General features: G+C 46.3%; 1 protein-coding gene across 2 annotated transcripts in view; it reads right to left on the bottom strand.

Moving 5' to 3' along the window:
• Positions 1-18,096, bottom strand: part of KCND3 (potassium voltage-gated channel, Shal-related subfamily, member 3) — a 331,096-nt gene that overhangs the window by 1,702 nt on the left and 311,298 nt on the right. Inside the window, exons 2-6 of one of the 2 annotated variants that reach the window (XM_006895718.1) lie at positions 16,537-16,699; positions 3,434-3,535; positions 3,024-3,113; positions 1,579-1,635; positions 128-375 (exon numbers count right to left, since the gene is read on the bottom strand). In XM_006895718.1, the coding sequence (XP_006895780.1) occupies positions 128-375; positions 1,579-1,635; positions 3,024-3,113; positions 3,434-3,535; positions 16,537-16,699 (660 nt within the window). The remainder of the gene's footprint in view (positions 1-127; positions 376-1,578; positions 1,636-3,023; positions 3,114-3,433; positions 3,536-16,536; positions 16,700-18,096) is intronic. The other variant, XM_006895719.1, reaches the window with a different exon arrangement.

Here is an 18,096-nt window from a genome sequence, read left to right as displayed (position 1 = left end):
GGAGGGGGGAGACACCCACCTGGTGGTGAGGAGGGTGAGGGGGGAGACACCCACCTGATGGTGAGGAGGGTGAGGTGTGGGGAGACACCCACCTGGTGGTGAGGAGGGGGAGGGAGGAGACACCCACCTGGTGGTTAGGGAAGGCTGCTCACTGCCCTGGATGTGGATCGTGCTGAGCTCTTGCATGCTGCGCAGGCGGGTGGCTGGCAGGTTGGAGTTGGGCAGGTGCGTAGTCTTCTTAGTACGGCGGGAGCAGCAGGTGGTCGTGAGGCCCTGATGACTGGACAGGGAGGGGCTTCTCGTGGATGGGTAGTTCTGCATTGAGCTCTCCATGCAGTTCTGCTCGAACATCTGCTCATCAATAAACTCATGGTTCTGTGGGAGGCAGAAGGAGGAGACGTAGTAAAGGAAGTGAGGTGGGGGTGGAGCCCTGCTCTCTGAGGTGCCGCCTATCTGTGTTCTGGGCCTTGAAGGAAGGGCTCCCAACGCCTGGAGCACAGAGAAGCATTCAGGAGGGGTGAGAGCTCACACATACTGAATGAGAAGAGGAGTCATCTTGGCAGCCCTGGCCATCAGATTGTAGCATGGGGACTGCATTTGCTTAACACAAAACTTCAACCTAAAGGTATGCAGATGACTTAGAGGGATTTAGTGTATCCTTAGAGCTAGAAGAAAGGGCTGTCTTTACACGTTGCCACAAATGAGGGCTGTGAGAGGGGGAGAAATGTGTTTCTAAGCAATTTAAAAGTGTGCGGCAACGTGTTAACCTACGTGAAGCTTATTGAGAGTCAATGAGTGAGCAGTGGGCATACTAGATTGTCTTTTTTGTGTTTAATGAGAGAGATCCTTGTGAGTCTTGGGTAAAGGTGAGACACAAGGTTTTAAAGGCACTGGGTTACTCATGGAATCGGGATGGTGGTCAATGGGGTCAAATTAAGGGACGATGGGATCATACTGTCAGGGATATTATTTTAATTTTTTCTTTTCTAATTATGGGACATGGATACTTTACTATACTTGAAGGCATAGGATTCTCAAAGTCAAGTGTAAGAATGGGAAAGGAATGCTAACACCTCCTGAGTGGAAGTCATGGAGGAGGCGTAGCTGCACCTGAGAGAACGGAAATGTGACTGATCACAGTGGCTAAAACTATAAGGGCGCTAACGGCCTGGCCAAGGCTGCCAGAGGGGAAAGGCTGCAGAGAAGGAGCTTGAGAGAACAGAGGTCAGAGGGACCAGCCCTGACAGCCAATCCCAGGAAAACCCATGGAGCTGGGGAGGTGGCACACACGGGCTGAGGCATAAGGACCCTCACAGAATACCTACAGGGGTGCCATCTTCCACCACCCCTCCAAGCCCCTGGGCAGGTCAAAAGAGGGCACTGGAAAGGCAGTTGGGTAATTCAGCGCAGGGAACTGGAGCCTGGTCTGGTGTTGGGTGTGGCAGCAGAGGAAGGATAAGCCCCGGAAGAATCAACAGCACATGCACAGAAACTAGACCAGAGGATAAAAAGAGGAGAATCCACAGACTCAGAGGAATCAGAGAGAAAGACATCAATTGAATTTTTAAAAAGTTATACCTTGATGGTTGAGGTTCGTACAGATAACAGGGGATCATCCACAAGATAGGACAACCCCTACAGGACAACATGCCAACAGAAGATAAAAACACCATTGATTGTACATTCCAGCATTCCCAAGCTCAGTTCTGACATTCACGCTCTCAATCCCTGCATTCCACCCTTTGTGTCCAACATACCATCCATCCCTTATTCCCAGCATTCTGTTTCTTCAGTCCCCGCATTCCACCCGTTGGCTCCAACATGACCTTGCTCAAACCCCACATTCCACTCCCATAAATCTGCCTTTTCAATCCCAACATTCCCTTGAGTCCAACATTCCTCTTCTAAAATTCAGCATTCCATTTTTTTAATCCCAATCCCCCAAACTGCAATCCAACATTCTTGCCCTCAAATTCAGCATTCCACCCCTCAATGACAGCATTCCATCCCTCAATTCCAAAATCCCATTTCCTCAGTGCCAGCATTCCAGCCCCACTATTTTCACACGTCTTTCAATTTGCACATTCCACCCAACACATGCAACTTGGAAGGGCAGTTGGGGCCAGGCCTGTCCCTTAGGCACTTCTCCAAGTCTTTGAAATGAATGCTAGCTAGCTATGCACATGCAGTTCTTAAAGCTAGGTGATACTGGATGAGTCTTGGAAACTACACTGAGAACCTCCCCACTTTGGAAGTCCTCACTGGTTTCATCTGCCACCCACAATATCCACACTGGGCTCAGATTAAGTAAGAGTCATTTGACATCTACTCAGGTGCATCTGGGAGGCCAAGGTAATGAACATTCAGAGTTAGAAAACGCCTCTCCTAGTGATCTGAGCCTTGACTATCTCCTTTCAAAGGAAGGAGGTTCTAAAAGGAAGAGGGAGAAACAAAATGTATAGAATTTTGTATGCACACCAATATAAGATAAAAACTAAAAAAAAAAAAAGAGAGAAAAGGAGGAGGGAAGGGTTTTACTTTGCTGCTCTTTGGCTTGTCCACGCTGACATCTCCTCACTTCCTACTGTTCCCAGCACTATTTGCCAAGGGTCCAGGGTTAGCCCTACTGCCCTTCCTTTCATGTCTGTTGGTGAGGCACAAGCACCTTTGCACATTCCAGCCATGGCCCCCTAAACCATGACCCAACTTAATAATCAGCCTTTCAGGGCCTGAACTCCTGGGGATTGCAAGGTGACTGATGAAATTCCTGGCTAGAGAAACAGATGCAGTGCACCCATCATCTCCTGTTTCAACAGGGACATAGCGATCAAAGAGGCCTGCGGATTGCATCAACCGCACGCTCCTTTCTGCTGTCCTGTAGACACCTAGTACAAATTCAGCCCTAGCTTCGATTTCTGCAGTTTGGGACCCAGGGTGAGGATATGTGACTACAACCTACAGAAGGGGCCAAGGGTCAGGGGTGAGAAGGGCAGTAGTGGTGGATGAGAAGGGTGGAGACTCACAGTGGTTTTCTCCAGGCAGTGCAGCAGGTGATGGTGCTGGCTCTCGATGAGTGAGGTGGCTTTGCCCGGATGCTCCTCCTCCGGGGTGCCCTGGGAAGAAGAAAAGAGCTGTTGAGAGCAGGATGAGAGATCCCCCCTTCTCCAGCGTCTTCATTCCTTCCCCTAAAAGTCTGGGTGAATCGGAGTTCAGAGGCAGTGTAGACTTGCTAGCATGTGGATGGGAGCTTCTGGTCTACAGCTGGGTTTGGAGCAGTGGAGATAACACCATAGAAGACACAGATGGGGGACCTTCCACCTGGGAAAGTGTGGAAACTTGTCTTTGTCAGGCTCAAACTGGGGTTGGGGGTAGCAGTGCTGGTGCCCCTTCCCTGACTGTTCCCCACACCCAGGCCCTCCCTGCAGGCACCTACCATCAGCTCCATGGCCTCATTGAGGAGCCCGTTACGCTTGCTGTGCAGGTAGGCATTGGAGCTGCCTGTTTTGGCCACGCGGATTCTGGCAAGACGGGCTTTCTGTGATGGGCAAAGACAAGAAGAGTGAGGGAGATTGAGACACAAAAAAGACAGTGGGTCTTTTAAACAGCTCTCTCCCTCATCTGTTTCAAAGCAATATCCATCATTCCTTCTCTCCTTTTCTGTCTTCCCTCAACCCTGATGTGAGTCCCATTTTATAAGAGTTTTTCTTTTTTTTTTTTTTCCCCAAGGAGAAGAGTGAATTGGGGAAAGGGGGTGAGCAGGGCGAGAAGTGCAATAATGAATAACTGGAAACCTTAAGTCTCTGTAAACTTTCATTTACATTAATAACAAAAAGAAAGTAAAAAAAAAAAAAAGAAGACAGTGGGTCTGGCAAAGTCAGTGAGCGTGGGTTGCTCCCATGGAGGTGGGCTGCCAGGCGATGTCAGAGGAAGGGCACGGGGCTGCTTCCTCCCAGACTCATGACTCTCTGGGTGCAGACCCAGATTGGACTGGAGACATTGTACTTCCCATTGTAAAACTGCACCCTGGCCAGAGTTCTTCTCTCCAGCTCGCATATAATCTTGGCAGGAGACATACTTCACCCAGCTTGCTCCTTCTCCCCTGTCTCACGACTTTTATAGACCCAGCCTCTCCCCCTGCTGTGGGCTATTCTTATTGGATTCTCACTGATCTCTTATGACCGTGAGCTCCTCAAAAGATCATATTCTCCTGATGCCCAGAGTTGTCAGGACAGGTGCTTCCATATATAGCCGGCTGGCTGGTGCCAGGTATAATTACAAGAATGACAAGGAGCGTGAACACCAGCCCCTTAACATTCTTAACTTTCTCCCTGCTTTTTACTCCTCAACCCTTGTCACTACTATAGTACATGTTCTATAGATTTATCTTACTCCTGTCTCCCTCCTGCACTTGAATGCAAATGCCTTGCAGGCAGGAATGTTTGTTTTGTACCGTGCAGGGCCTTGTGTTACTGTTGTTGCCTTCAAATAGATTTGGACTCATGGTGACCTCCTGTGTGTGGAGTAGAACGTGCTGTGTATTCTTTTCAAGGCCATGATCTTTCAGAAGCAGTTTGCCAGGCCTGTTATTTCAAATGCTTCTGGGTGGGTTCAAACTGTAGGCCTTTGAACTAGTCATAGCTTAACCTCTTGTGCCCCTCATGGACTCCTTATGCCCTTAAATATTTTAAAAAACTTTTAAATGGATTTATGGTGGCATGGCTGCCTTTGGGGTGGCTTCATGCATGAATGTGTCAATCCATGTCTATCTTGTCATGTGACAAAATGACCCAATGTGTATGTGTGAAAGGGACATCTCCATACACCAGGACAAGTGAACTTAACTAGGACAAGTGACACCTTCCAGCCCCAGAGCAGAGAACTTTTGGCAGGGAATGGCCCCTGAGGAGGGTTGCTGGGATCCCAATACGTGGCTCCTTCTGCTTTCAGAGGCAGTGGGAGCGGCTGGACACACTATATATGCTGACTGCTGTTCCCTTCCTAATGACCATAATCCGGGTAACCATGACAGCATCACAGCCAAGGAATGAAGGCTAAGAGAAAAGGTCTTTGGGAGAAATGGCTGGGAAGAGGGGGACCTGCTGGTTTTTAAAAATGGCACTTGGGCTTTGTTCTCAGGAGACCGAGACCCAGCTCCAGGCTCTTGCATCTAGAAGCAGATGAGTCCACTGAGACTCACAGACCCATCCTGGGGCTGAGGCTTCTGGGTAAGTCCACACGCAACCTCACCATGGCCCCTGAACAGAGAGGAGCTCTGGGAGAACTGCTACAATTTCCATTCCCTACCACCCTGTCCCCAACATGGGACAATAGCCTTTCCAAATGTGTTGAAGGGCTGGTTCATCTGTTAAAACAAAGTTTAGTAGTTTAGGTGGTTACCAGAAGCACCATGGGCCTACTTTTTCTCTTATTTCTTGGGAGTCCCACATTGGCCAGAGTCCCCTTGTAGGAACAATTCTACTTCCTTCCCTGTCTACCAAATACGGGGTAGAAGCCTATGACCAGAGCTTGGAAGTTCTGCTCATAAATCCAAGGAAAGATGCTTCTCCAGACGGAGAGACTTGAAAGAGGAACCAGGGGAAAAAAGGAGGCCAATCAGCCCTGCCATTCCTCTTCTCTCTGAGCAAAGAACGTTCATTCGGAATTCAGGTCAGTTCTCCTCCCTAGGAATCGTGTTCTTGCGCTCCCCTCAGCTAGATGTTTACATTCTAGCAAGTTACTCATCATTGGGAGATGTGGCTATTATTGCTTTGGGTGGGCACTGGGTGTTGAGAGCTGCATATGGAAATTCAATTGTGTCAAGCTCATTATAGCCTTATATAATTTGATTGCACCACTTAGAGCCAGACCTTTCTCGTATCTGGGGTCTGTCTTCATTACTTTCTAGAGATGAAAGATTCTCCTGTTCTCCTTTGTGGCACTTCTTTTAATCTTATCTTACCCTGGGCTCTATTAAAGCAACAGATTGTCATATCGAATGCACTAGTTCGTTTAATCATTTCCCCCACAGGATAAAGAGGTTTGCAATGTATTTCCAGAGCCATATCCAGCATTGGAAGTTTGATGGGGTCTTTGGCTTGACTTTGAGCACTGGCTAGATGGGAATGTGATTTTTATTTCTAGTATCTTGTACATGGCTTTGCACCAAGTAGGTGCTCAAGAAAAGCTTGTGATTGTCAGAGAAGGGAGATCATCATAAAGGTTGGTTAAGAAAGCTGGCGAGCTCTGGTGGCCTGGTGGCAAGAAGCTGCACTGCAATCCCAGAGGTGCATGGTTCAAATCCACCAGATGCTTTGCTGAAAAAGGAGGAACAATCATCTCCTGTACCAGTCAGATCTGATTTGATGGTACACACATAAATAATAATAATAATAATAATAATAATAATAATAATAATAATAAAGAAAGCTTACTACAAGCCACTGCAAAGGGCTCAACCCACATCTGTCTGTCAGTTTGTTGTACTATGGGAGCTTGCATGTTGCTATGTGTTGGAACCTGTGCTATTGGTATTTCAAATACCTGCAGGGATCACTTCTCAGCCTGTGGCTAAGATCAAGTGTAGAATACTTGCAGGGTCATCCGTGGTGCACAGGCTACACTTGAAATTTCAGACTAAGACAAACTGGTAAGAAAGGCCTAATGATCCATTTCTGAAAATTTGTCACTGAAAACCTTATGGGTCAGGACAGAACACTGTCCACATCACTGGCTTTGGACATGGCATCAGGAAGGATCAATGGCTAGAGGAACACATGGTATTTGGTAGAGCGGAAGGTGAGCGAGGACGAGGAGATCCTGACTGACATACACTGGCACAGGAGCTGCAGCAGTGGACCTGAACATGACCATGAGGGTGATGCTGGGCTGGGTAACTGTTTGCACAGGGTCACCATGAGTTGGAGTCAGCTCAAAGGCTCTATGGGACTCAATCCTAATGTAGACTGCTCAGCTTCACTCTCTTCAAGGTGTAATTCAGAGTTAAAAGGGAGCTTTGGGATCATCTAGATCACCTACAAACAAGACAACAGAGGAAATGCCTTATGAAAGGCAAGATGGGAGACTAGTAAGAAAGACTTGTACTCAGTTCTTGTAGCTCTCAATGCTCTTTCCATAACATCTTTTTCCTTCCCTGAATTCAGCGTTGGTCAGAAAAAAAATGTGAAACTTGGGTAAAGCTCAGGAAGTGGCATTTTCAACATGCATGGAGGCTTCAGGGTTAGAGGGAAGGCCTTGAAGGAAGATGTTGTACCTGGAGTACAGTCCCAGGGGCAGTGACTATTTGAGACCACAATCCCACCAGTCTCTGAGGAGCCTTTCAGAATTAGCAATTCCTGACTGTTGGCTGGCAAGTGCCCTTTGGCTGTGAGTATTTATGTCTCATAAGGAGAAAGTGGGAGAAATAAAAAGGTTAAAGAAGACAAAGATTCTCACCACTGGACCAATTGGCAGCATCAGGATGGATGGCGAAGAGATTGAGATTGTTCACAGCTTCAGTTTGCTCGGCTTCACAGTCAACACTCTTGGCACCAGCAGCCAGGAAATTAAAAGAGGTATTGCCATGGGAAAGTCTGCTGTTAGGGACCTCTCTAAAGCACTCAAGAGCAACAGTGTGTCTCTGGAGACTAAGGTGCGTATGGTACAGGCCATGGTCTTTGCAATCACTTGTTATGCATCAGAGAGCTGGACAATGACCAGGGAGGACAGAAGGACAACTGATGCTTTTGAGCTTTGGTGTTGGAGAAGAGTGCTGAGGGTGCGATGGACTGCTAAGAAAACAAACAGATTCATCCTGGATAGGGTTAATTAAACCGGGCTGCTCCTTGGAGGCAAGGATTCTGAGGCTTTGTCTGACATACTTTGGTCATGTTGTAAGGAGGGGACAGGTCATTGGAGAGGGACATCACGCTTGGGAGGGTGGAGGGCAGGCGCAGGAGGGGAAGGACCTCTGGGAGATGGACTGATTCGGTGACTGGGGCAATCGGGATGAGTGTGTTGGAGACAGTGAGATTGGCACAGGTCAGAGCAGAGTTTAGAGCTGGTGTATATAGGGTCGCTATGAGTCGCAAGTGACTCGACGGCACATAACAACAACAACAACAACAACAACAGCAAAGAAAACTTTAGTGATTTCACTCCTGCCCATCTAGAACAGAAAATGAAGACTTATGTTTGCACAAAAACCTATACATAAGTGCTCAGAGAAACTTTTTTGTAACAGCTCCAAACTCGAATCATTTCAAATGTCCTCCCACAGGTAAACTGTTAAACTGTGGTCCATGGAATTTGCACTCAGCCATAAAACTCCTCCTTCTCCTCATTGCTGTCTAGCTGGAACAGGCTCTCTCCTCACTGCTGTCTGGTCAGAACAGAATCATAGCTAATCCTCCAGTAAGTATTCGGAGGCTGTAACTAGCATGAGAGGAGATTGCTCATCTTTCCCCTTCAGAGCAGCTGGCGGATTCGAACTGCTTGCCTTTGGGTTGGCAGTGCAACATTCTACCCACTAGCCCACCAGAGCTCTAAGTCATAAGAAAGAACTAGCCATTGATAAATAACAGCTCGAATAAAACATCAGAAATTACACTGAGTGCAAAAAGTCAACCTCAGAAATTTACATATGAGTCTATTTACATAAATGTGAAAATAATTTATACACAGAGAGTATAGATGGAATATGGAGGGGGTTATAGAATGTAGGCAACATGAGAAATTGTTATAGTGGAACTAAGCAGTATTTTGACTGTAGATGCATACACATGATTTGATGGACTATATCACTGTCAGTATCCTACTTACAATCTTATACTATAGGTTTACAAAATAATACCATTAAAGAAATCCAACAACATGTAAAATGACCTCTCTGTATTATTTTTTTAACCTCAATTAATATTGCCATTGTAAAAAGTATTTGGGAATGTTATAAAGCCATAAAGAGAAATGACATTCTAAAGCATGCTATGGCATGGCTGAGCCTTGAAAAGAGTGAAATAAGTGAAATAAGGCAGAGCACAAAAAGACAAATATGATAGGATCTCACTTGTATGAAAAATAGGGACAAAAGTTTATTTGTGGTTCCCAGGGGTTGGGGAGGAGGGAATGGGAAGTTAATTATCGATGGGGTATTGGGTTTTTATTTGGGTGACTATTTTTTATTTGGGGTGACTACTGTACACATACCATGACACGTTTGGAAGTAGGAGTGGCATCCACTTCCTAAACAGCATGCCTGCAGAAACTATGAACTTGGACAAATGTTGAAAAGGAGACTTCAGTTTGTCCCTTCTCCTTTCAGGTCTTTTGTTAATAGGGTCGCTATGAGTCGTACTCAACTTGAAGGCAATCAACAGCAACAACAACATTGTACAATATAGGGATCTCTGGTGGCCTAGTGGCAAGAAACTGTGCTGTAATCCCATAGGCATATGGTTCAAGGCCACCAGCTGCTCTGTGGGAGAAGGATGGGCAATCTCCTCCCAGGTGATTAACTCCCTCTGAAAAGCCTGCTGGAGGGTCAGCTTTGGGTTGGTTCCGACTCTGTGGTACACACAACAACACTGTACAACATGATGAACGTAATTAATGTCACTGAGGTGCATACTTACAAATGAAAATTGTGTGCCACAATGAAAAAAAAAGTGAACTTGGGGACGGGGAAAGGAGAGGGGGTAAAATGTGCAACAATGAATGAATGAATGAATAAAAATCTAACTTTTCTGTAAACTTTTGTTAAAATCACAATTGTTGTTGAATGCCTTCGAGTTGAGCACAACTCATAGTGACCCTGTGAACAAAAGACCTGAAGCCTCTCTACAATTATTGACATTTATCAAAGTTCATAGAGTTTCCGGAGGCATATTATTTAGGAAGTGGATGTAACTCCTGCTTCCAAACCTGTCATACTGTGTTATTGTTGTTATGTGCCATTGAGTCACCTGCGATGTATAGTGACCATAGAGTACAGTAGCTCTGAACCCTTCCCTGTCCTGAGCCTCACTAATTCTGACACACCAGCCCCCATTACCCCAGTCACAGTATCAATCCATCTCATCTGGGGGTCTTCCTCTCCTGCACTGTCCGTCCACCCTTCTAAGCATGATGTCCTTCTCCAAGGACCGATCTCTCCTGGCCACGTGCCCAAAGTAAGTGAGGTGGAACTTCAAAATCCTAATCTCCAAGACTCCAAGAAAAGACTTTTAATTTTAATTATGATTTTTTTAAAAATTATAAGAATCTATTAAAATTGTAAGGCATATCTTTTACCTCTCCTGGGCTCCAGAGGCAGCCATAGATAGAGGGAGACCAAATCCCTCGTTCAGAATGCTCTCTTTTCTCTGTCCACTGCTATATCCCCAATTCATTTGGCTCTGAGAACACAGAATCTGTAGCAAATAACTGCGGAGTCATTTTAGCAACAGCCCAAGAAGACCAGTCTTGATGGAAGGAAGAGGACGGCATGATCTTGAGTCTTTCCTTTTCACTCAAGACAAGGGGGCTGGTCCTTACCTTGCCTGTTAAATCCCCCTATAGTTTGGTTTGGGTGGACACCTCTCATTAGCTTCCCTCACCTCCTCCCACCCCATCTCCACTCCTCACCTCATCCCCAGGCCCTGCCTTAACTCATGGTGACAGACTTGGAGCCAGAAGCAGGAAGGGTCCTTTCATCCCCTTACAGGAAACCCAAGGTGAAGAAGACAGAGCTGAGCAACCTTGAGGAGAGACGGTATCCAGGCGAGGTGAAAACACTGTAAATATTTACTCGGATTTCAGACAGAGAAGAGGGGGAGGGCGGAGGTATGGAGGGAGCCAGGAGGGAAGGAGACTTGTCTTTAGCTGTGAGAGGAAGGAATAAGCTAAAGCTTATACCTTCTGGATTTTAATCGCACAAGATGAGCTTTATAAAATTCCTTAGGAAATGTATACTTATATCTTTGTAGAGCAAAGAGAAAGTAGATGTAATGCCCTAGGAAGCAGGTCCGGGTGTGAGGATAGAGGGAAAGCTCCCTACAGCACAGCTTGAGAGGGGCTGTCACTGGTGTGGGTGCAGCTGCGGGCAAGTGTGGAGGCTGAAAATTCCTGTAAATCTTACCTGCTCTGCCAAAACCCCCCACCCCCCACCCCCGAAGTCAGCCCTAGCCTCTGGGGGTGAGGCAGTTATAGGATCTTTGGTTTTTTAGAGCTTTAGGCTCCTTAATTTGAAAAGGAGACTTCAGTTTGTCCCTTCTCCTTTATTTAGACATCCATAATGAATTTAGATAGATTGAAAAGGTATGGAGACAGGACACATCCCTGGTGTACAACCTCCCCAATTTTGAACCATGCAGTGTTTCCTCTGTTCTGATGACTGCCTCCTGGTCCAAGTATAGGTTTTGCATAAGTGTTCTGGGATTCCCATTCTTCTCAGAGTCAGCCACAGTTTGTTATGATCCACACAGTCAAATTCCTTTGTATAGTCAATGAAACACAGATAGACATTTCTCTGGTACCCGCTGCTTTCAGTCACGAGCCATTTAACATTAGCTATAATATCTCTCTGGAGACTAAGGTGCATCTGATACAGGCCATGGTCTTTGCAACCACTTATTATGCATCAGAAAGTTGGACAATGACTAGGGAGGATAGAAGGAGAATTGATGCCTTTGAGCTGTGGTGCTGGAGAAGAGTATTCAGTGTACTATGTACTGCTAAGAAAACAGATTCATCCTGGAGAGGGTTAAACCACGCTGCTCCTTGGAGGCAAGGATTCTGAGGCTTTGTCTGACATACTTTGGTCATGTTGTAAGGAGAGACAGGTCCTTGGAGAGGGACATCATGCTTGGGAGGATGGAGGGATGGCGCAGGAGGGGAAGACCCTCTATGAGGTGGACTGATTCAGTGAGTGGGGTAATTGGGGTGGGTGTATTGGAGTCAGTGTGACTGGCACAGGATAGAACAGGGTTTAGGGTGTGGTACATAGGGTTGCTATGAGTTGCAGGAGACTCGAAGACAAACAACAACAACAACAACAACAACAACAACAAAACAACAACGTAATATCCCTAGTGCCATGGCCTCTTCTAAACCCAGCCTGCTCTCTGTTGATGTGCTGTTCCAGTCTTTTTTGGATCCTTTTCAGCAGGATCTTGCTTGCATGTGATATTAATGGCATTTTTCAATAATTTCCACACTTCGTCAAATGACATTTCTTTGGAATGGGAACAAATATGTATCTCTTCCAGTCAGTTGGCCAAGTGGTGATCCTCCAGCTTTCTTGGCCAACTTGTTGAGTGTGTCTAGGGCAGCGTCTGTTTGTTGAAATATGATAACAAAGCTGGACAATAACTAGGGATGATAGAAGGAGAACCGATGAATGAGGATGAATGAATGATGAAGGAGACAGTGCTGGAGAAGAGTGTCGAATATACCATGGGCTGCTAGGAGAACAAACAGGCTTGTCGTAGGGAGGGTGAGACCAGGCTGCTCCTTGGAGGCAAGGATTCTGAAGCTCCATCTGACATACTCTGGACATGTTACAAGGAGGGACCAGTCCTTGGAGAGGGACATCATGCTTGGGAGGGAGGAGAAACAGCGCAGGAGAGGAAGAGCCTGGATGAGATGGATTGACTCAGTGACTAGGGTAATGGGGGTAGGTGTGTCGAGACAATAAGGTTGGCTCAGAACAGATCTGTTGAACATAGGCAACTCGATGCATATAACAACAACAACAACAACAACAACAACAACAGCAAATGATAATGAATTTAGGTATTGTTTATATTTGCCAGCTGACAGCATAAGAGGTAAGACTTCTATTTCTGGATGGCAGGAGATGGGGATAGGGAAAACTTGACCTTAAGTGAAGAGTTAGGATATAAGTGCTGTAAGCAATGGCAAGGACAATACAGAGAGAAAGCGTAAGGCAGGCTGGTGACATTACAGACCCAGGTAAAGAGAAGTGAAAAGATATTTCAGCAGGAGGAGACAGAAAATTACAGAAGAGGTGAACATGAAGGCAGATAAAATGGGCTATGCTGGAGTAAACTGGAGTTCTCTGTTCATACATTTTTTGGAGTTGCTATTTATGTTTTCATTCTAAAAGATTAGATTACATGAAGAAGAACTGAGTATCAGGAGTGGAAGAAGATACAACCTTTGTTGTTGTTGTTATGTGCTGTTGAGTCACCTGTGACTCATAGAGACCCTATGTACAACAGCCCTGAACCCTGCTTTATCCTGTGCCAGTCTCATTGTCTCTGATATACCTACCCGTGTCACTCTAGTCACTGAATCAAATCCATCTCATCAAAGGTCTTCTTCTGTTGCACTGTCCCTCCAGCCTCCCAAGCATGATGTCCCTCTCCAAGGATTAGTCCCTCCCTGCAACAAGCCTAAAATATGTCAGACAAAGCTTCAGAATTCTTGCATCCAAGGAGCAGCCTGGTTTCATCCTCTCTAGCACTAACCTGTTTGTTTTCCTAACTGCCCATGGTATATTCAATACTCTTCTCCAGCACCACAACTCAAAGGCTTCAGTTCTTCTTCTCTCATTCCTAGATACAATCTTGCTTGCAGGAAATGAAGACTAGAAGCACTTACCATTGAAGTTGAAAGACTACATACAGCCTTTGGTATAGATTACATAGCAACATAAAGAAAACAAAATATTCTTTCAGCTAATGAGCAACATCATGATAAAAGGAGAAAAGACTGACGTTGTCAAAGATTTCACCTTATTTGGATCCACAAGCAACAGTCACAGTAGTAGCAGGCAAGAAATCAAATGACATCCTGAATTGGGAAAATCTGCTGCACAGGACCACTTTAAAGATGCCAAAGAGCAAGGATGTCACTTTAAAGACTAAGGTGCCTCATCTTAAATATTCATTTGCCTCAGATGTCTGTGAAAGTTGGATAGTCAAAGTGAAAGACTGAAGAAAAATCAACTGGTGCTTTTGGATTGTTGTGTTGGTGAAGAATATGGAACACACTAAATGACTGTCAAGAGAACAAACAAATCTGTCTTGGAGGAAGTGCAGCAAGAAAGCTCCTTAGAAGGGACTTCGCCTCACATACTTGGGGAATGTTATCAGGCCAGTCTAGTCCCTGGAGGAAGACATCATGCTTGGTAAAGTAGAGGGTCAGCAAGACCCTCACAGAGATGGATTGTCACAGTGACTACAACAACAACAACAACGTGCTTAAGTACAGCAGAGGATGTGAGGATGCACAGGATTGGGCAGTAGTTCATGCTGTTGTACACAGGCTCACTAGAAGTTACAGTTAATTCAATGGTACCTAACACCACCACCACCGCCGCCACCACTCATATTGGAACTAATTTCCATGCTTCAGTAAGCTACATAGGCCTGTTCTGAAGCTCTCAATTCCTTTGACATGTTGAGGAAGCATGTTACATGGGAGTTATCATTGTAAACGGTAGGTCTTTGGGACAGATTTTGTGGCAGGGAATAACTCACTGGCAACGCATCATGTCTGACACAGAGTAAGTGCTCTGGGAGTGTTTGTGGGATGTTGTTGTTATGTGCCATCGAGTTGTCTGTGTATATAGAGACCCTGTAGACAACAGCCCTAAACTCTGCTCCATCCTATGCCAATCTCACTGTCTCTGACACATTTACCTGCATTACTCGTAGCAGTCCATGGTATGTATATTCAATACTCTTCTCCAACACCATAGCTCAAAGGCATCAATTCTCTTTTTATCATCCCTAGACATTTTCCAGCTCTCTGATGCATAATAAGTGATTGCAAGGACCATGGCCTGCATCAGGCACATTTTAGTCTCCAGACTGACACTGTTGCTCTTCTGTACTCTGGAGAGGTCTCTGATAGCAGACTTTCCCAGGGCAATATATCTTTTAATTTCCTGGCTGCTGATGCCAAGAGTGTTGACTGTGGAGCCAAACTAAAGTCACAGTGGCTTATTAAACAAATACAATGAAAAACAGGTCTTTCACCTGCCGGTATGCATAGGAATTAGCTCAATTACATTGTGGAATGAGTGGATGAAATAAAGAGCCAAAGCTCAAATCTATGTAAGGCTTCAAGAAAGCCCTTCCAGGTCCATTTTGGTTCTAACCACACTCCCTGGAGACTGGGCTGAAGAGATCAAGGGTTCCAATCCTGCTGACTAGCTTTCCTATTTCAGGACAACCTCTCCTAAGGGGAACCTTAGTCAAAGTTATTATATACAGATCGCCACGCTCTGCCCCTGTATGGCATACGTGGTTTGCACGGGACTACTAGGAGATCTGAATCCAACAGAGGCACCATGGGAAAAAGGCCTGGCAATTTGCTGCCCTAAAGAGTGTGGCTGTTGTGTTCGTTGAGTCAGAACTGACTCATAGCTGACCCTCTGGTGAGTTTTTGGAGGCAGTAAATCACACAGAGAAGGTTGTCCATCCTTTTCCCTCAGAGCAGGTGGTGGATCCAAACCATGTGCCTTTAGGATTACAGTGCAGCTCCTGGCCATTAGGCCACCAGAGCTCCCTGTCCTAAAGATTACATCCAAGAAAAGCATCAAGTCAGAATCAAGCCACAGCTAGACCCTCCAGCAGGGTTTCTGAGGCAGTTAAACGCACAGGAGGAGACTGCCTATCCTCCTGAGGAGCAGCTAGTGGATTTGAACCATGTGCCCTTCGGATTGCAGTGCAGCTTCTTACCACTAGGCCACCAGAACTCCCTGCCCTAAAGATCACAGCTGAGAAACCCTAAGGAGTAGTTCTACTCTGTAACACAGGGAGTCGCCATGAGCTGGGATTGGCATAATGGCAACGGGTTTGGTTTCGTTTTTTAAAAGAACCTTCACCAGCCAGACGCCTTAAAACTGTGGGGTGAAGACAAGCTGGTGAGGTGGAGGTGATGAGCTCTTCCAGAGACTTGAGAGCTAGTCAGGAAAGGGGGCTTCTTTCTAAGCACCAAGGCCTTCAGACATTCACCCTCATTTTGTGGGCAGAATGAATTTCCCCCTTCCCTGCCTTCGTAAGCAGTGTGTACCAGACGAAATTGAGCCTTCTGCTCAGGGCTGATGGTCCTTCTCCCATCATCAATTGCAGCTCTGAGCCTTAACCCAGTGACACCCTGGAGGTTACACCAGCCCACTGTGCTGTTTGTCCCTGAACTCGATGGCCGCAGAATGTTTTCTTTTCATAGTATTCATTTTTCTTTTCAACACATTTATTTTTTGCCGCTAAGCTTTGTAGAGGCTATTGTAGGATATTAAAAAAGAGAATTTGTTCCCCAGCAAGCTGTTGGCTGGGAGCGGGAGGAGTCCAAGAGGCTGCTGATTGGAGGGGGCTGAGAGTGTGGAGGGGGAGTCAGGAACCAAGGAAATGGCCACAGAATGTCTAAAAGCTGAGAGCCTGCTGTGTTTTGCAACTGGCTGGGGTTGGAAAGAGGGCGCTGGGCAGTAGGAAGTGGCCTGAAGCAAAGCCGAGGAGGCTGTCCGAGCAGCCGCTCCCTCCTGGCAGCCACAGAGGGGAAGGTTCTGGCCTTGCCTCTCTGAGCCTTCCTTACCTTTTGTGCCCTGCGTTTGTCAGCTCTCTGATTCTGGTGGTAGATCCGGCTGAAGTTGGAAACAATCACAGGCACTGGCAGCGCAATGACCAGGACGCCACTCAGAGAGCAGATGGAGCCGAAGATCTTCCCTGCAATAGTCTTGGGCACCATGTCTCCATATCTGAGAGAGAGAGACAGACAGACAGAGACACGGAGAATGAGCACCAGGGTGCGTGGAAAAGAGGGGCCATCTGTGAAACAAGCTAGGCTTTCCCACCGACCATTCACCTATCAACTGGCTCAGTCACTTGCTCTTTTAACCATTGTTTCTAATGCAGACTACCTACCTGCCAGGGACTGTGACATCACCTAGAAGTGAACAAAAGACAAGCACTCATGCTTACGAAGACAACATCCTACCAAACAAGCGAATGAATACATAACAGAATTGTGACTTGCAGTAGTTATTTCTAGCAAGCGAATAGACAGATGCTGGGCTCAGCGGAAGGAGATGTGGTGGCAGAGCAGTCAAGGCATTTGGGATGCTAACAAACTCACTAGTTACTCTGCTGGAGAAAGACCTGGCAGTGTGCCCCCATAAAGATTACAGCGTAGGAACCTCGGTGGGCTGTTAGAGCTCATCCGATAGGGCTGCTATGAGTTGGATACAACTTGGGAAGCGTGTATAGGTAGGAAAGGACTCTCTGAAGAGGCAGCATTTTAGCTGAGACATGAAGACCAAGGATCCGGCCATGCAAAATACCTGAGGAAGAGTATTGCAGGAGAGGGAGAGAATGGAAAGGACAGAGCTCCTGAGGTAGGACTCAACAACAACTCATAGGCAACCAGTAGGAGCTGACTCACAGCTGACTCTCTAGCTGGTTTCTAGTGATTGTACACTACATAGGAGGAGACTGTTCACCTCTCTCCTTCAGAGGGACTGGTAGCTATGAATCATATACCTTTGGGTTGGCAGTGCAATGCCTTACCCAGTTGACCACCAGAGCTCTCTCAGTCTGTTCTAGGAACTGCTAAAGGGGCAAGGTAGCTAGAGCACAGTGAAGTGGGGGGGGGGAGGGGAAGTCAGAGAAAAGAGGCTAAGTAGGCAGGGCCAGATTGTTGTTGTTAAGTGCCATCAAGTCGAGTACGACTCATAGCGACCCTATGAACAAAAGATCTGAACTGAGTCCTGTTCTGCACCATCCTCACACTTCCTGACACACAAGAACCCACTGCAACAGTCACCATGTCAGTCCACCCGGTTGAGGATGGACCCTCCATCCTTCCCAACATCATGTCCTTCTCCAAGGAACAGCACCTCCTAGCAACATGTCCAAAGTATGTGAGGCGAAGCCTCATTATTCTTGCCTCCAAAGAACACTCCAGCTGCACCCTCTCCAACACATATCTATTAGTTTTTTGGGTTTTTTCCCCAACCAGGGGTTGTTCAGTGCTCTTCAATATCACAGCTCAAAGGCATAAATTCTTTTTCTGTCATCCTTATTCATTGTCCAGGTATCGGATACATAGCTAGTAATTGGAAAGATCATGGCCTGAGTCAGACTCACCTTAGTCCTC

Source organism: Elephantulus edwardii, unplaced genomic scaffold (genome assembly GCF_000299155.1).
Source record: "Elephantulus edwardii isolate Elephantulus edwardi_28Jun2011 unplaced genomic scaffold, EleEdw1.0 scaffold00174, whole genome shotgun sequence".
NCBI classification, from domain to species: Eukaryota; Metazoa; Chordata; class Mammalia; order Macroscelidea; family Macroscelididae; genus Elephantulus; species Elephantulus edwardii.
This window is presented reverse-complemented; position numbering and strand designations above follow the sequence as displayed.